This window comes from Haliotis rufescens, unplaced genomic scaffold (assembly GCF_023055435.1).
Source record: "Haliotis rufescens isolate VD_foot unplaced genomic scaffold, xgHalRufe1.0.p SCAF_77, whole genome shotgun sequence".
NCBI classification, from domain to species: Eukaryota; Metazoa; Mollusca; class Gastropoda; order Lepetellida; family Haliotidae; genus Haliotis; species Haliotis rufescens.
This window is the reverse complement of record NW_025964369.1, coordinates 702,893-716,691: the sequence shown is the minus strand read 5'-3', so window position 1 is coordinate 716,691 and position 13,799 is coordinate 702,893. Positions and strand designations below refer to the sequence as shown.

Here is a 13,799-nt window from a genome sequence, read left to right as displayed (position 1 = left end):
AAGACATATAACCTCTATTTGAGGTCTTACGGTACATAATACCCACATATTGATATACCTATTATATGTACATAAACAGCATATGAGTATAATATGACCAACAGTATATACATGCATGGTTGATAATGAATATATATCTATGTAGTCATACATATTGATGTAATACTATTATTATACACTGGGTGTGACGCACGGTCACTGGGTTTATAGAACATTGATAGAAGTTTGAAATGGTGCCTTGCTTTTGAGGTAAAGGCATACTTATCATATCTGCTACAACATTGCACTAAGCTCGACAAAGCGAGGTACCCGACATCCAGTTACCGTAAATAATAGAAAAAAAAGCCTGACCTAAACATAGTTCTGCTCAAAAATCGTCTGCCTTGAATGAACGCATGCCTTAAATAGTACCTGCCTTGAATACACGCCTACCGTTAATAACCACCTTTCTTCCAACGCCTGTCCAGTATAAACGACACCTGGCCTGAATTTTCGTCATATATTCTTTATTTTTTATTTTATTTTATATTTTATTTTTGTTGTTGTTGTTGGTGGGTGGGTGGGTGGGTCGGGTGGGGGGTGTGGGGGTGGGGGTGGGGTGTGGGGTGGGGGGGGGGGGGGGTGTTTGGGGGGTGGGGGTGTGTGTTAATAACTTCAACGAACTACAAACAGGACTTTCAAAAGGTCAGGAAATACGATATATTATCTATACTGAGAGTGCATGTTTGAAATTAACGACAAATGACTGATAAAGTCTCCCAAGTTAAAATATGCTGAATGAAAGTCCCATGTCCAACTTCTGGTGTCGAGAGCTTGCCTTTACCCGAGTTGAGATTTAATCGACGGATGAAACAACAACATACTTGACGTGAAAATCCTTAGGCATTTTACGACACCGTGGAACTAAACTACCGGACAAAAGAAAGTATACACTTGAAAACTGGACTTGACCAAAATATTACACACGTCTGTTCCTTGAAAACAGTCGCGCAGCACTGGTCCAAAATACATCATTCTATACCCGTATCAAATACACCGTCATTGTATAACCATGTCTTGTTTGTTTCACTTTTAGCCACCATCAAATACAGGTGTATACTTTCTTTTGTCCGGTAGTGTACGACGTAACGGAATAATCCACAGACTATTACTTCGTAACGACTGCTTGTAAATATTTTCTATTCAACTCATGACCGAAAGGTCAACAAGGACTAACCAGAGTTCAAGTGGGAATAGTCCCCTGGCTCAGATTGAAGCCGACAAAGGGACAACTGAAATGCCCTAGGGATCGACCGTTGAAAATCTGGGCTGGTCTGGAATGTTTTCTTGCCAAATTGTTCCAGAAAATACCGGAATAAATCCTCAGATTTTACCCCCATTCGTGACCAACTCGTGTTATTCCGGGACAAGCCGAATCGCGACTCGTGCTCCTCTCGTGGCCATTTTTTGCGACTGGGTCCCGTCTAAGCGCAAACGGGCATAACTAAAAATATTGTCAACTCGTTGCGTAATGATTCACGCAAATTTCCCATATGTCATATATTCCAGATGCTATTTAAGACACATCGGGACTTAAGGTATTATACAGTATGATTGAACACATTTAACTGTGTCTTGGGTATATTTTTAGATGCAAGACGTATGTAAAATCAAAAATTATATCTGAGGGATTCTTTGACGAAGAACTTGAAATCATACGCGCATTCTGATTGGTTTGTCATATTTTTGAACATAACATTCATCGATAGCGGGACGAGTCTTCTTGCAGGTTACGGAAAGAGGCGAGTGGTGACGAATGATTTTACCCCGAAGATGGATAACATGATATCCTGACATCTGTTAAAAAATGGGTAACATACACATATTTATGGATAACAACAGGGTGTTGTTTTACGTCTATATTCGTTACAATGAATAAAGAGGTTGTTATCCATAAAGATGTGTCATGTATTCATTTACAACTTCTAAACGCTTATAATGGACTGAAAATGGGTCTGTTCTCCTTACCGTAAAATAGATGCATGTCTTGAAGCATTGATATTCTACCTCTAGCACTAACGCAACACCCCCCGCCCCAACTCACGTTGATATTCTACCTCAAGCACTAACGCAACCCCCCCCCCCCCACTCAACATAACAAATTGATGTCCCCTTACAGCATTGTTGGGCCACCTTTCCTGTTTATGAAACCACATCCTAACCTATCCCATAATTAATTTGTAAAATTTATATTTCGAGAAAATAATTTCATGTTTGTTGAGAACATAATACGCCGGATTAGATTGATTCGGGTTACGTTTATTCCGCTGTATTTGAACTTAAAGCGTAAAATGTGGCACACATTTGGAGGTAGAAATAGTGGGTTGGCCACAAATGAAAACAATCCTGACAGATGTATTGACCTGAAATTCCATTGTCGTTTACACAGCCCCAAAGGTGCCACTAATGAGGGTCTCCGAGCCTTAGGGGTCGTGACAATAGGCCTCTTAGCTCGTGCATTAAGCGGCCTCTTAGCTCGTGCATTAAGCGGTGGGAGCTGCAAACTGAACTTTTTAGCAAGGTAAACAAGTAAACAAAACCGAAAATAATGCCATATGGTTGTGTAACGTCCAAAGCTGATTATTCACAGAGCCATGCTACTCCATACACGGTAGCCACTGACCGCTCATTTCAAGAACTACGATGCTTATACCATTGTAATAGTTTTAGCATCGCGTGGGTATTTTACACTTAAATCCTTGTTTTGCTAGATGCTAAATCAAGGGCGCGCTTGCACAAAGCGATCTTAGCGCTAAGACTAACGTAAGCCTATGTTAAAGGATGGGAGTTACGGTCATCTTAGCGCTAAGATCGCTTTGTGCAAGTGGGTGTTGTACATTGGAGTTTTTTACACTGGTCTGGTTCGCCCTGATTATGTTTCTAGGGTTGTCGGGTGTTAAAATGTTTAAATGTCATGTTTAAGGACGCTTAAAACACTATTTCAGTAGACTTGCACAAGTCTCTAAGGCAATAATTATTAGTTCAAATCCTAATTTCTAGTTTATGTAAATAATAAGAACAAGTTGTCCCTATAAGAGACTGGAGCCCTTACTGACCACATATCTAGACTTGCTTATAAGAAAGATAGAATTACAAAACATTCAAGGACTTATCTTTCAGTACAGCCTTGGAGTAAGGCTACTATTTCAGTTTTATTACAGTGTATAAGTATAAAGTTAATAGGAAATAAAAAGTTCGTTGTAGATTTCTACCCCGTTCGTGAAACTCATGAATATGGTGATATCAAACCATGGAGGCAAAGATGGGATTTGAACCAACACACAAACGAACCAGCACGACTAAGGGACGCTACTCTGACAAATCTATTCGTGACCAACTCGTGTTATTCCGGGACAAGCCGAATAGCGATCTTCTTGCAGGTTACGGAAAGGGGCGAGTGGTGACGAATGTGACAAATCAAGGAAACCAATCTGAACCCACCTAATGCAGCATCTTGCCCGTTGAGTTAACTGTGCCCCAAGTTATTTTAATAAGTTTTCACACAATCACTTTGACACATATTCTTCTCCCTTCGTTTGTTTCAATGTGAAAAAAAACTCCGTGAGGTCTCCACTTAAGAAATTAGGCCCCCAATAACCTACGCTTGCCGTAAGAGGCGACCTGGTTTATGTATGTTATTACAACCCTATTTCATAAATCGATGCTTATGATGTCAAGCACTGGATTGTCTGGTCCATATTTGATTGTTTAGAGATAGCCGTCACACAGGTAGAATATTGAGAGTACGGCGTTAAAACAACAAACGAACAAACAATTTTGAAACAGGACAAGAAACTGAACCCCTACTCTCCACCCACCACATACGCCCATGTATGCTCATATATGCTCATGTATGCTCGAAGACAGATTAACATATTGTCTGTGGCATCTTTTATCACACATACCTTAAATGTTTACTTTAATGGCTGTAGTGAAAAAAAAAATTTTTCATCCTTTGGGGTGTGCCAGGTATTTGACTATTATATTATTATATTATATTATATCCTGTCTATGAAAATGATGGCGTACGCACCTCAGACAAGAGCACAAGCAAATATCGTGATATGTATCCAGCGTTAGAAATTGGCACTAGTCCTGTAGTCCTTGCCAAATTGCCCAATACGAACCAGTACACTTCTAAAAAGAAAATATTCTAATTCGGATGTGGAAAAAAGCGAGCTACACTTCCTTTTTACATAATCTAGATTTCAGACTGACTGTGTTTTTTCATAAAATGCATAATTATATTTCAGAGGCATGGTGCTGGACTTTCATTGCAAAAAAATAAATATGTTTTTACAACATGACCTTAGCCAGACCCCCAGCCCCAAAAAACAGAATACGGGATTATGCATCTGTTTCATCGTTAGAACGAAACTATGCAAAAATAATTCAAAGTCAAAACACCAAGAACGACTTATTGTCGCAATTGTTGCTCCGGCATAAGACAAGTCCACCGACCCTAGCGCTGCATATGTTTAGTGTGTGAGTTACGATCGTCTTAACGCTAAGATGGCTTTGTGAAACGGGGTCTTGTTTTCTTGAATACTGTTACTGCCATCGGCGTTTATATAATATTTTATATTCTTTGTACATGCATTTTAAGATATGTCGATGTCGGCGGCGTAAGACACTGCCTATCTAATTGATGTCTACACAACCCATTATAATGTATCTCGTTATACGCTGTTTACATATTTACAAATGGCTCACTCTTTAGCATCACTACAAATCATATAACGCACACTCTTCTTGAATGTAAATATTGTTTCCTTGATAACTGCCAATTAATATTAATCATTTCAACTGTACAATCTATTCCGGAAAAGGTAAATAATCTGCTGACGAACACAATTCTATTACCCTTGGAAAGCTATTGAATGTTATTGTTCAGAATAACGAATTCTTAACGACACGAAGTCAGATACCGACCATTTATATTCTGAGGGCGGTTACCTGGAATTTGTATCCAAATTAGATATTTTTAGCTACAGCTACTTAAGCAGATATTTGTATGTAATTGTATGTAATGTTTGTGGCAAGCAATTCGCTTTTCTTTCAACAGCCTGAAGTATAATTATTTTTTCAAGAAATGTCGTAGAAAATTTATATTTTGGGATAGAATCCCAGGCTCCCCCCCCCCCCCCCCCCTCACACACTCACACACCCACCCACCCACCCCTCCTCAAAGCAAATATTAAATAGTCTCTCCCTGAATTTCATGTTATTACCCCGTAGTGATGCTAACTGTGATTGTCCTGAATAGCCAGTTCCAATTCCAGGAAGTTGGAAATAACTTGTGATCGACTCTTGCTAATTAAATCTTAATGCCCAGCAAAGATATCATTGTTATTGTTCAGACTTACACACTCCGGACATAACGAAGTTTCTTTCGAAGTTGGCTGTTCTTTCAAAAGTTGACCACATAATAAAACAATTAAAATATTGGCAATTACACCTGATCATTTACAGTGAAACATTATACCTCGGACCTTGAGACACCGAATATCGAGTTATCAGTAGTACGTCTTACTTAGTTCGGGAAAACCGAATATATCGAGTTTTCAGTAGTTCGTGACAAACGGAGTACCAAAATAAGATAACTATATGGCAGGGACTAACAGGTCTTAATCGAATTAATCGAATTAAAGATGTTCGAGTTAACAAGGTTTCACTGTAAATCATTTCGAAATAATATTAATTTTCATGCTGTTGGAAAATCGTTGGCAATATCGTATCTTGGAGATACGTCCAACTTGTATATGTCGGTAGTCGGTGTGTGGTACCATTGATGGCATCAGGATACCGGGTGCCTGTCTTGGAGATAGGGCTGATGAATGCGTAATGTTGCTGTGTTCGCCTAGTATTACAAGCCGACCATGGCTGCTGCACAGAGAAATACCATCACTGTAAGGCTTGCTGTTAGTGTTGAAGATGATCCACGATTGTGCTCGCCATCTGCTGAAACATATAAAAATTAACTCATGACATATTTTCATTGGAAACATTCTTTGAAATAAAAAGATATAGTAGTCTTTTAAAATTAGAGAATTAGAATTTAATTTGCTGAAATTCGCTTGTGATGTGCTCGCTATCTGCTTTTTGTATGCCCCGTTCTTACGGTTCTGCTTTCTCCAACTACAGATGTGGCACTTCCCCTTTAAGGTTAGAGTGAGTGAGTTAGTTGGGTTTAACGCTGCTTTGAACAGTATTCCAGTTATATCGCAGCGTGTCAGCTTCATGTGGGAGGAAAGCCCCAAGTGATGCAGGTCTCAGACGTTTTAGTACCACTTCGGTGAAACCCACGAGCACGGGTATGGTGCTGACAAACCTGGAAACATAATCGGGGCGAACCGGGATTCGAACCCACAATCATAGGTATCTGGCATGCCCAAGGGACGCAACTCTGCACAGCAAATCGCGGCACCTTAGACGACTGGGCCACGGGTGGCCCCCTTTAAGGTTAGAAAGGCAGGTATGCACTGATATGTATGGTGTGTATTCAGTGTACTGAAAATACTGAGGATGAAAGACTCGTATTGTAACACTGCCCTTAGACTTGCACGAGTCTTTAAGGCAATAATTACTAGTTTAAGTCATAATTTCTAGATTATGTCATAAAAAAGAATAAGTTGTCGCTATAAGAGACTTGAGTCCTTAGATCCATGGACATATCTTTCAGTACAGCCTTGGAGCAAGGCTACATTGTCCTCTGTATGAGGATCTGCATGACAATATCAGTTTTAGCTATCCAAATTGTTTAGACTTGTGTGACAATGTCAGTTTTAGCTATCCAAATTGTTTAGACTTGTGTGACAATGTCAGTTTTAGCTATCCAAATTGTTTAGACTTGTGTGACAATGTCAGTTTTAGCTATCCAAATTGTTTATACTTGTGTGACAATGTCAGTTTTAGCTTTCCAAATTGTTTAGATTTGTGTGACAGTGATCAATTAATTGTACTTTTTAAACACAGTGTATATTACTTGCCAGAACCTGACTTTTAATTCTACAATAATATAATTCTAATTTTATATAGTTAATGCTATTTTATATGTCATGTATAATATCCATTCAAGTTTATTTAAACGTTTACTGACTTTTACGACTTTCATAACTCAGTAAAAATGGCTCTATACACCGTATATATTATGTATTATAATTTTGTATTTTTAAGAACTGTATGGAGGCGATACGAGAATAAAAAGATTCTGTTCGTTTATAGTATGATGGTGGTATTGTTTTTTGTCAGGCATTTGGTACCGTAGTTAGCTTTTTTATAATCTATGGAGCTGAAACATGAACTATGTAGAGTTGAAATTATATCATTTTAAAAGAACTCAGAAGATGACACACACTCAAATGATCTGAATAATATATATTTGATAATTACTCAGTCAGGAGTGAGCAAAAAGCTTTTATTACGGCAGTATTGATTTGCTTGTTAAAAGTTAAAACATTTTTTTTTTAAACTTAAAGATTTTAATGGGAGATGAATTTAAAATTTATTGGTTGGTTGGTTGGTTTGTTGTTTAACGCCGCACTCAGCAATAGTCCAGCTATATGACGGCGGTCTGTAAATAATCGAGTCTGGACCAGACAATCCAGTGATTAATATCATGAGTATCGATCCACGCAATTGGGATCGATGACATGCATCAACCAAGTCAACGAGCCTGACCACTCGATCCCGTTAGTCGCCTTTTACGGCAAGCATGGGTTGATGAAGACCTATCGGACGTCCACAAGTCATTGTGGCCTAATAAAATGTCAAACAGAAGTTCACACCTCTGACAACACTGAGCTGTGTTACCAATGCCGCAAACAATATACAAAAACAATCCTCCGTCAGTCAGGGGAGACGACTCATTCTTCCCCAATGCTGCAATAAGTATTTGTCGGTAGAGCGACTCACCTACTGCTTCCATAGCACAAGATCCGGTCTTCATACAATCGTGCCGTTCCGTTGCCGGTTTGACTTCTACAGCTGTAACAACAAGTTATAATTAGAATAAGCGTTTCTTCCTTAATGGGCACAAAACTGAATGGTAACTGAAATATTGGGTATCATTTTCATAGAAAAAACTAAATACCGTCATAGAAATTCATTCACCTCACTACTAACCTTGACAAAGGCAACCACAGAATATACTGGGTTCTTGTTTGTTTGTTGTTTAACGCCGCACTTGGCAATATTCCAGCTATATGACGGCGCTCTGTAAATAATCGAGTCTGGACCAGACAGTCCAGTGATTGATATCATGAGTCGATCCACGCAATTGGGATCGATGACATGCATCAACCAAGTCAGCGAGCCTGACCACCCGATCCCGTTAGTCGCCTCTTACGACAAGTATAGTCGCCTTTTACGGCAAGCATACTGAAGACCTATTCTACCCCGGATCTTCACGAATGTGCTGGGTTGAGGTGGGGTGGGGTTGGGTAGGGAGGGGAGTCGGGGTCACTGCGATACAGTTATTCTCCCTGAAAAGAGGCGACAAAAAGTTATTTCACCCACATAACATTTTTACAGTACATACACGGAAATTAAGTTTGAATATAACACACCGACACCATCAATAATGAGTGCGATTTGATTGGTTGGTTGGCTTGTTGTTTTACGCCGCACTCAGCAATATTCCAGCTATATGACGGCGGTCTGTAAATAATCGAGTCTGGACAAGACAATCATGTGATTGATATCATGAGTCGATCCACGCAATTGGGATCGATGACATGCATCAACCAAATCAGCGAGCCTGACCACCCGATCCCGTTAGTCGCTTCTTACGACAAGCATGGTCGCCTTTTACGGCCAGTATGGGTTTTTTGCTGAAGACCTATTTTACCCCGGATCTTCACGGGTCAAATGAGTGCGACTGAACTTAACAAACCAGTGGGTGATAAAATGAGCAACGTCCCACGTCGCCGGAAACGATGCCGTAGACTTACACAATGTCTAACAATGTTACAATGCAGCTCTTAGGACAAGGACGATAAACTGGGACCTTATTCCAGCTTTGCAAGATACCCCCAAACAGAACCATTTTTTGTGGAATCAAACCCGTCTCTCCGGCGTGACGAACAAACACCTCACTATACTACCCAGTTTCTCACACCCCACAGAACGGGGGCACGCATAAGGCGCCGCAGTCGTATAAGGCGCCGCAATTCGCTATGCAGAGTTGCGTCCCATGGGCACACCAGAAACCTATGATTGTGGGTTCGAATCCCGGTTCGCCCCGATTATGTTTCTAGGTTTGTCAGCACCATACCCGTGCTCGTGGGCTTCACCGAAGTGGTAAACGTCTGAGACAACATCACTTCGGGCTTTCCTCCCACATCAATCTGACACGCCGTGATATACCTGGAATACTGTCCATGCGTCCTTAAACCCAACTCACTCACTCACTCTTATAGAACATAAACCTATGATAAATTATGTGCCATGCAAACAAACTTAAATATAAATAAAAATCAACAGAAAATGAGGAAAGAAGAAAAAATAAATGAAAAATGAAAAAATGAAAATTGAAATCCTTTAATCTCACCTGGTAAACGCACACTAACTTCATCGTACATATTGTTCCAGTTATATTCCCCTTCGAAAGCACATCTGTATATAACGCGTGTTGCGTTCGTATTTGCAAATATTTCCAATGGTTGTGTTGCGTAGATATCGCACTCATTGTTTTTAATTTCTCTCACTGGTCGATTGTTTGGGATCACCTCGAACCGGTCATGACCCCTCGACCTGTAAAACCACGTGAGCTTTTTGGGTGGATATCCGACCTTGGCCTTGCAATCGACAATTAAGGACGAGTTAACCTCTATGACCAGGTAGTTATAATGGATAGAAGGGCGCATGGCGTCAACTGCAAACAAATAGAACAGAATCAAATAAAGAAAGAAGGAAGGAAGAAAAGAAAAAACAGCACAAAATATAGCGTCAGCATGATATTCCATTTCCTTCATTTAGAGGGGCGGTGGGTAGCCTTGTGGTTAAAGTGTTTGCTCGTCACGATGAAGACCCGGGTTCGATTCCCCACATGGGTAAAACGTGTAAAGCCCATTTCTGGTGTCCCCCGCCGTGATATTGCTGGAATATGGCTAAAAGCGCGTAAAACAATACTCACTCACTAGAGGGTTAGGAAAGTTGAATTTTACCGTGATAAAAGCCAGGGAACCTATGTTGACGCGGGGCATTAACATGCGCCTCGTTCTACCCATCCCGGGAGTCGAACCCGGACTTAGATGTGATTGGCAAAGGAACACACCAGTCCCTTGTCATTTGAAGATGGATGATGTGCTACAACGTCAAGGTGTTACGTTGCGACGTCGTGACAAGAGTAACGTTGACGTCATGTTATGCATGTATTGCCCGACTTGATGACTGTCCTTGTCTGTGCGGTCGATTTTATTGTCTCCTAGTTGGATGTTATGAAAGAAATGGGATTTAAACTGGAGGTGAGGTGAGGCGAAATGGGGTTTAACGTCGCGTCCAAGATTATTGCACTTATATAGCGACGTGCATGTACGTGTGTGTGTTTGTGTGGCTGCTTGTACTAGTCCGGACTGATGCCGATTTATAGTGCTAGCTCACTGAGATACCATGCCGCAGTTTAACATGAATACCCCACTCAGACACAGTATACTGACTCCGAGCCGACCAGTCCTTGTTTTAGCCCCTTAATGCCGAGCGCCAGACAGGGTAACAACAAGTACCATCTTTTAACCTTCCGGGCGGACGCTCTACCATTAGACCACGGAGGCGGTCGATTTAAACTGGAAGAAATGTATGTTACAACTTCGTAAGCTTTGTAAGATTCCTTAATACCTCGACAAAGCACACACTACTAAGGTGAAGGGGGCACAGGTGGCCCAGTCGTCTTAGGCGCCGCTATTCGCTGTGCAGAGTTGCGTCCCTTGGGCACGCCAGAAACCTATGATTGTAGGTTCGAATCCCGGTTCGCCCCGATCATGTTCCTAGGTTTGTCAGCACCATACTTGTGCTCGTTGGTTTCACCGAAGTGGTAAACGTCTGAGACCTGCATCACTTCGGGTTTTCCTCCCACATTAAGCCGACACGCCGCGATGTTACTGGAACACTGTTAAAAGCGGCGTTAAACCCAACTCACTCACTCACTACCAAGCTGGAATGAGTTCTAGCTGTTAAAAACGATACCGTTAATACAGTGTACTTTAAATTCATTACAATGCGCGAAAATCTACCCCTGGACTTAATGAATAAACAATCCCCCCTCACATCAAATTACCTTTAACAGACAGATGCAATACTTTTTGAACGGTCGAGGTGCCCACATATTTACAGACATACATCCCCCGATCCGAACACTGCAAATCTCTCAACACAAGAGTAAATTCCGTTAGTTCCGTCTCAATCGTAATCTTCTGCCTGATCCGAGATTTAAAGGAGTAATCCACGCCGGTCGCCCATTCTGGTGTCTTGGAATCCGCCGGTAAGCGCACGATCGTAACTTCGGATCCGTCTGGGCGTCTTCGGATCCAAGATATGACATACCATCTGTGATAGCCTTCCAGTTTACACTGGAGTGTAGTGCTTTGACCTATATATCCTTCGGCAGCTTCCGGCACTTCGAAATCACCTGCAAAAAAGTAATCCATCATTGAAATACAACCAAGTTGAAAGAGATTTTTCAGTTGGAACTTGACTTTTACCGGAACTAATTTCGGCTCTCTGTTTTTTTTTTCATTTCATATTTGTATTTTTTTGCGTTTTAATTGGGAATAACTGTAAATGAACGATGTAAAGGTCGCGAAGTACATGCTATTTGGAGACATGATCAGAAACTGATGTGGGGTTTTTCGCGCTCGACCGAACCCCTCTATATCACGTTTTAGCAACAATATCGTTGTTCACAATATCAATCACTGTTTTGTCTGGGCCAGACTTGATTATTTACAGGTCTCCGTCATATAGCTGGAAGTTCTCTATCGTTATGTCTTCCAAAGATCGACGATCGGACCATTGGGGTCCAACTGTATCACCTCAGAATAGAAGCTAGTGTTCTTTTTCACACACATGGGTACTCGACGAAGACAGTGATTTGATTCCCCAATGGGTACAATGCGTGAAGCTCATTGCTTGTGTACCCTGCGTGATAGTGCTGTAATATTGGAAGCGGCGTCAGACCATACTCACTTAATACAATCTCATTAAAATTAGGGGGCACGGGTGGCCCAATCGTCTAAGGCGCCGCGATTCGCTGTGCAGAGTTGCGTCCCATGGGCACACCAGAAACCTATGATTGTGGGTTCGAATCCTGGTTCGCCTATATTATGTTTCTAGGTTTGTCAGCACCATACCCGTGCTCGTGGGTTTCACCGAAGTGGTAAACGTCTGAGACCTGCATCACTTGGGGCTTTCCTCCCACATTAAGCTGACACGCCGCGATATAACTGGAGTACTGTTAAAAGCGGCGTTAAACACAACTCTCTTACTCACTCATTAAAATCAGATCATAGTTTTCGCTACCGCTAAACAAAGATCTGAGGACATCCCATTACGGGTCACCTCAGAACGACCTCTCGCGAACTTTGACCGATCAATGAAATGACGGACAAGAAATCGACATTAGCCAATCAGAAGGCAGCTTTCTCGAGCTTTACGACACTAGTTTCAAACTGGCGACTACGCTTCGAAACATTTGACGTATTCTCGGTTTAAAATTTTAAAACTGATAAAAAGAACATTCTAGAATGGCTAACAGATGACCCAGATTGTATGGATATAATCATAAAATCCGTAAATGTCGTTCAGAATACCCTCTGTTAAATAGTTCGAGGTTGCATGATCAGAAAACACATTCCGTCTGTCACTTTCATGATCTGGTAAGCGACGCTCTGATTGGTTAGATGAAAGGTCGGTCTAACGTGACCCGTAATGGGATGTCCTCAGATCTTTGTTTAGCGATAGCGAGAACTAAGATCTGATTTTAATGAGATTGCTGACTTGGAAGTCCTTTTGCTGGAGGTGAAAAACACATTTTTCTTAACTATTAAGCGATTTTAGTGCATGATGGCTCGTTGGAAAGCTCTTCAAATTCTGAGACGTTTGATACCAAATCCGACTGACATATAATTGGTCGTTAGGGAAATACAACCTGATTTTAATGAGATTGCACTTAATATTACTTAGTTTTGAAGTTTCTCATTCATAACGTGGAATGAAAATAAACTTGCACAAAGAAATACTTCTTTAAGTCAACTCTGCGCAATATAGTTGATGAACGAACTGGAGTGATGAAATAAAAAATGATATAAAAGAAACGTAACGTAGTATTTGATTTTTTAAAAATGGCAAAACAGTTCCCATCCAATAACGATCTTCTTTTGCAAGATTGTAAATATACTAGGAACTATAATAACAATGCGGATCCCTCGGGTCCCAAAACCAAATGATATATATATATATACAAAAATGTTCACTCGGTGTACATGTAATATATAATAAAATAATAAAGTCCACGTTAGTCCAACATCTTCTTTATATCAGTTTCAGACATAATATAAATATATATAATATGTTAATAATAATATTACATAAATATATAAATATAAATATAAATAATAATATGATATAAAGAAGATGTTGGACTAACGTGGACTTTATTATTTCATAAATATATTTATATATTCAAAATGCTATTACGTTTGAAGGTACATAAGAAAAACACAAAATCCGGACGTGAACCAGCGGGGAAAACGTGAAACATTTAT

At 40.5% G+C, this 13,799-nt stretch overlaps 1 protein-coding gene across 3 annotated transcripts in view; it reads right to left on the bottom strand.

The window, feature by feature from the left end:
• Positions 1 to 5,226: 5,226 nt before the first annotated feature.
• The window catches only part of LOC124123264, a 116,076-nt gene continuing 107,503 nt past the window's right edge, over positions 5,227 to 13,799 (bottom strand). Inside the window, exons 2-5 of one of the 3 annotated variants that reach the window (XM_046486575.2) lie at positions 11,315 to 11,665; positions 9,590 to 9,913; positions 7,954 to 8,025; positions 5,227 to 6,000 (exon numbers count right to left, since the gene is read on the bottom strand). In XM_046486575.2, coding sequence (XP_046342531.1) covers positions 5,906 to 6,000; positions 7,954 to 8,025; positions 9,590 to 9,913; positions 11,315 to 11,665 — 842 coding nt within the window. In that variant the 3' untranslated portion in view covers positions 5,227 to 5,905. The remainder of the gene's footprint in view (positions 6,001 to 7,953; positions 8,026 to 9,589; positions 9,914 to 11,314; positions 11,666 to 13,799) is intronic. The other 2 variants (XM_046486576.2, XM_046486577.2) reach the window with 2 other exon arrangements.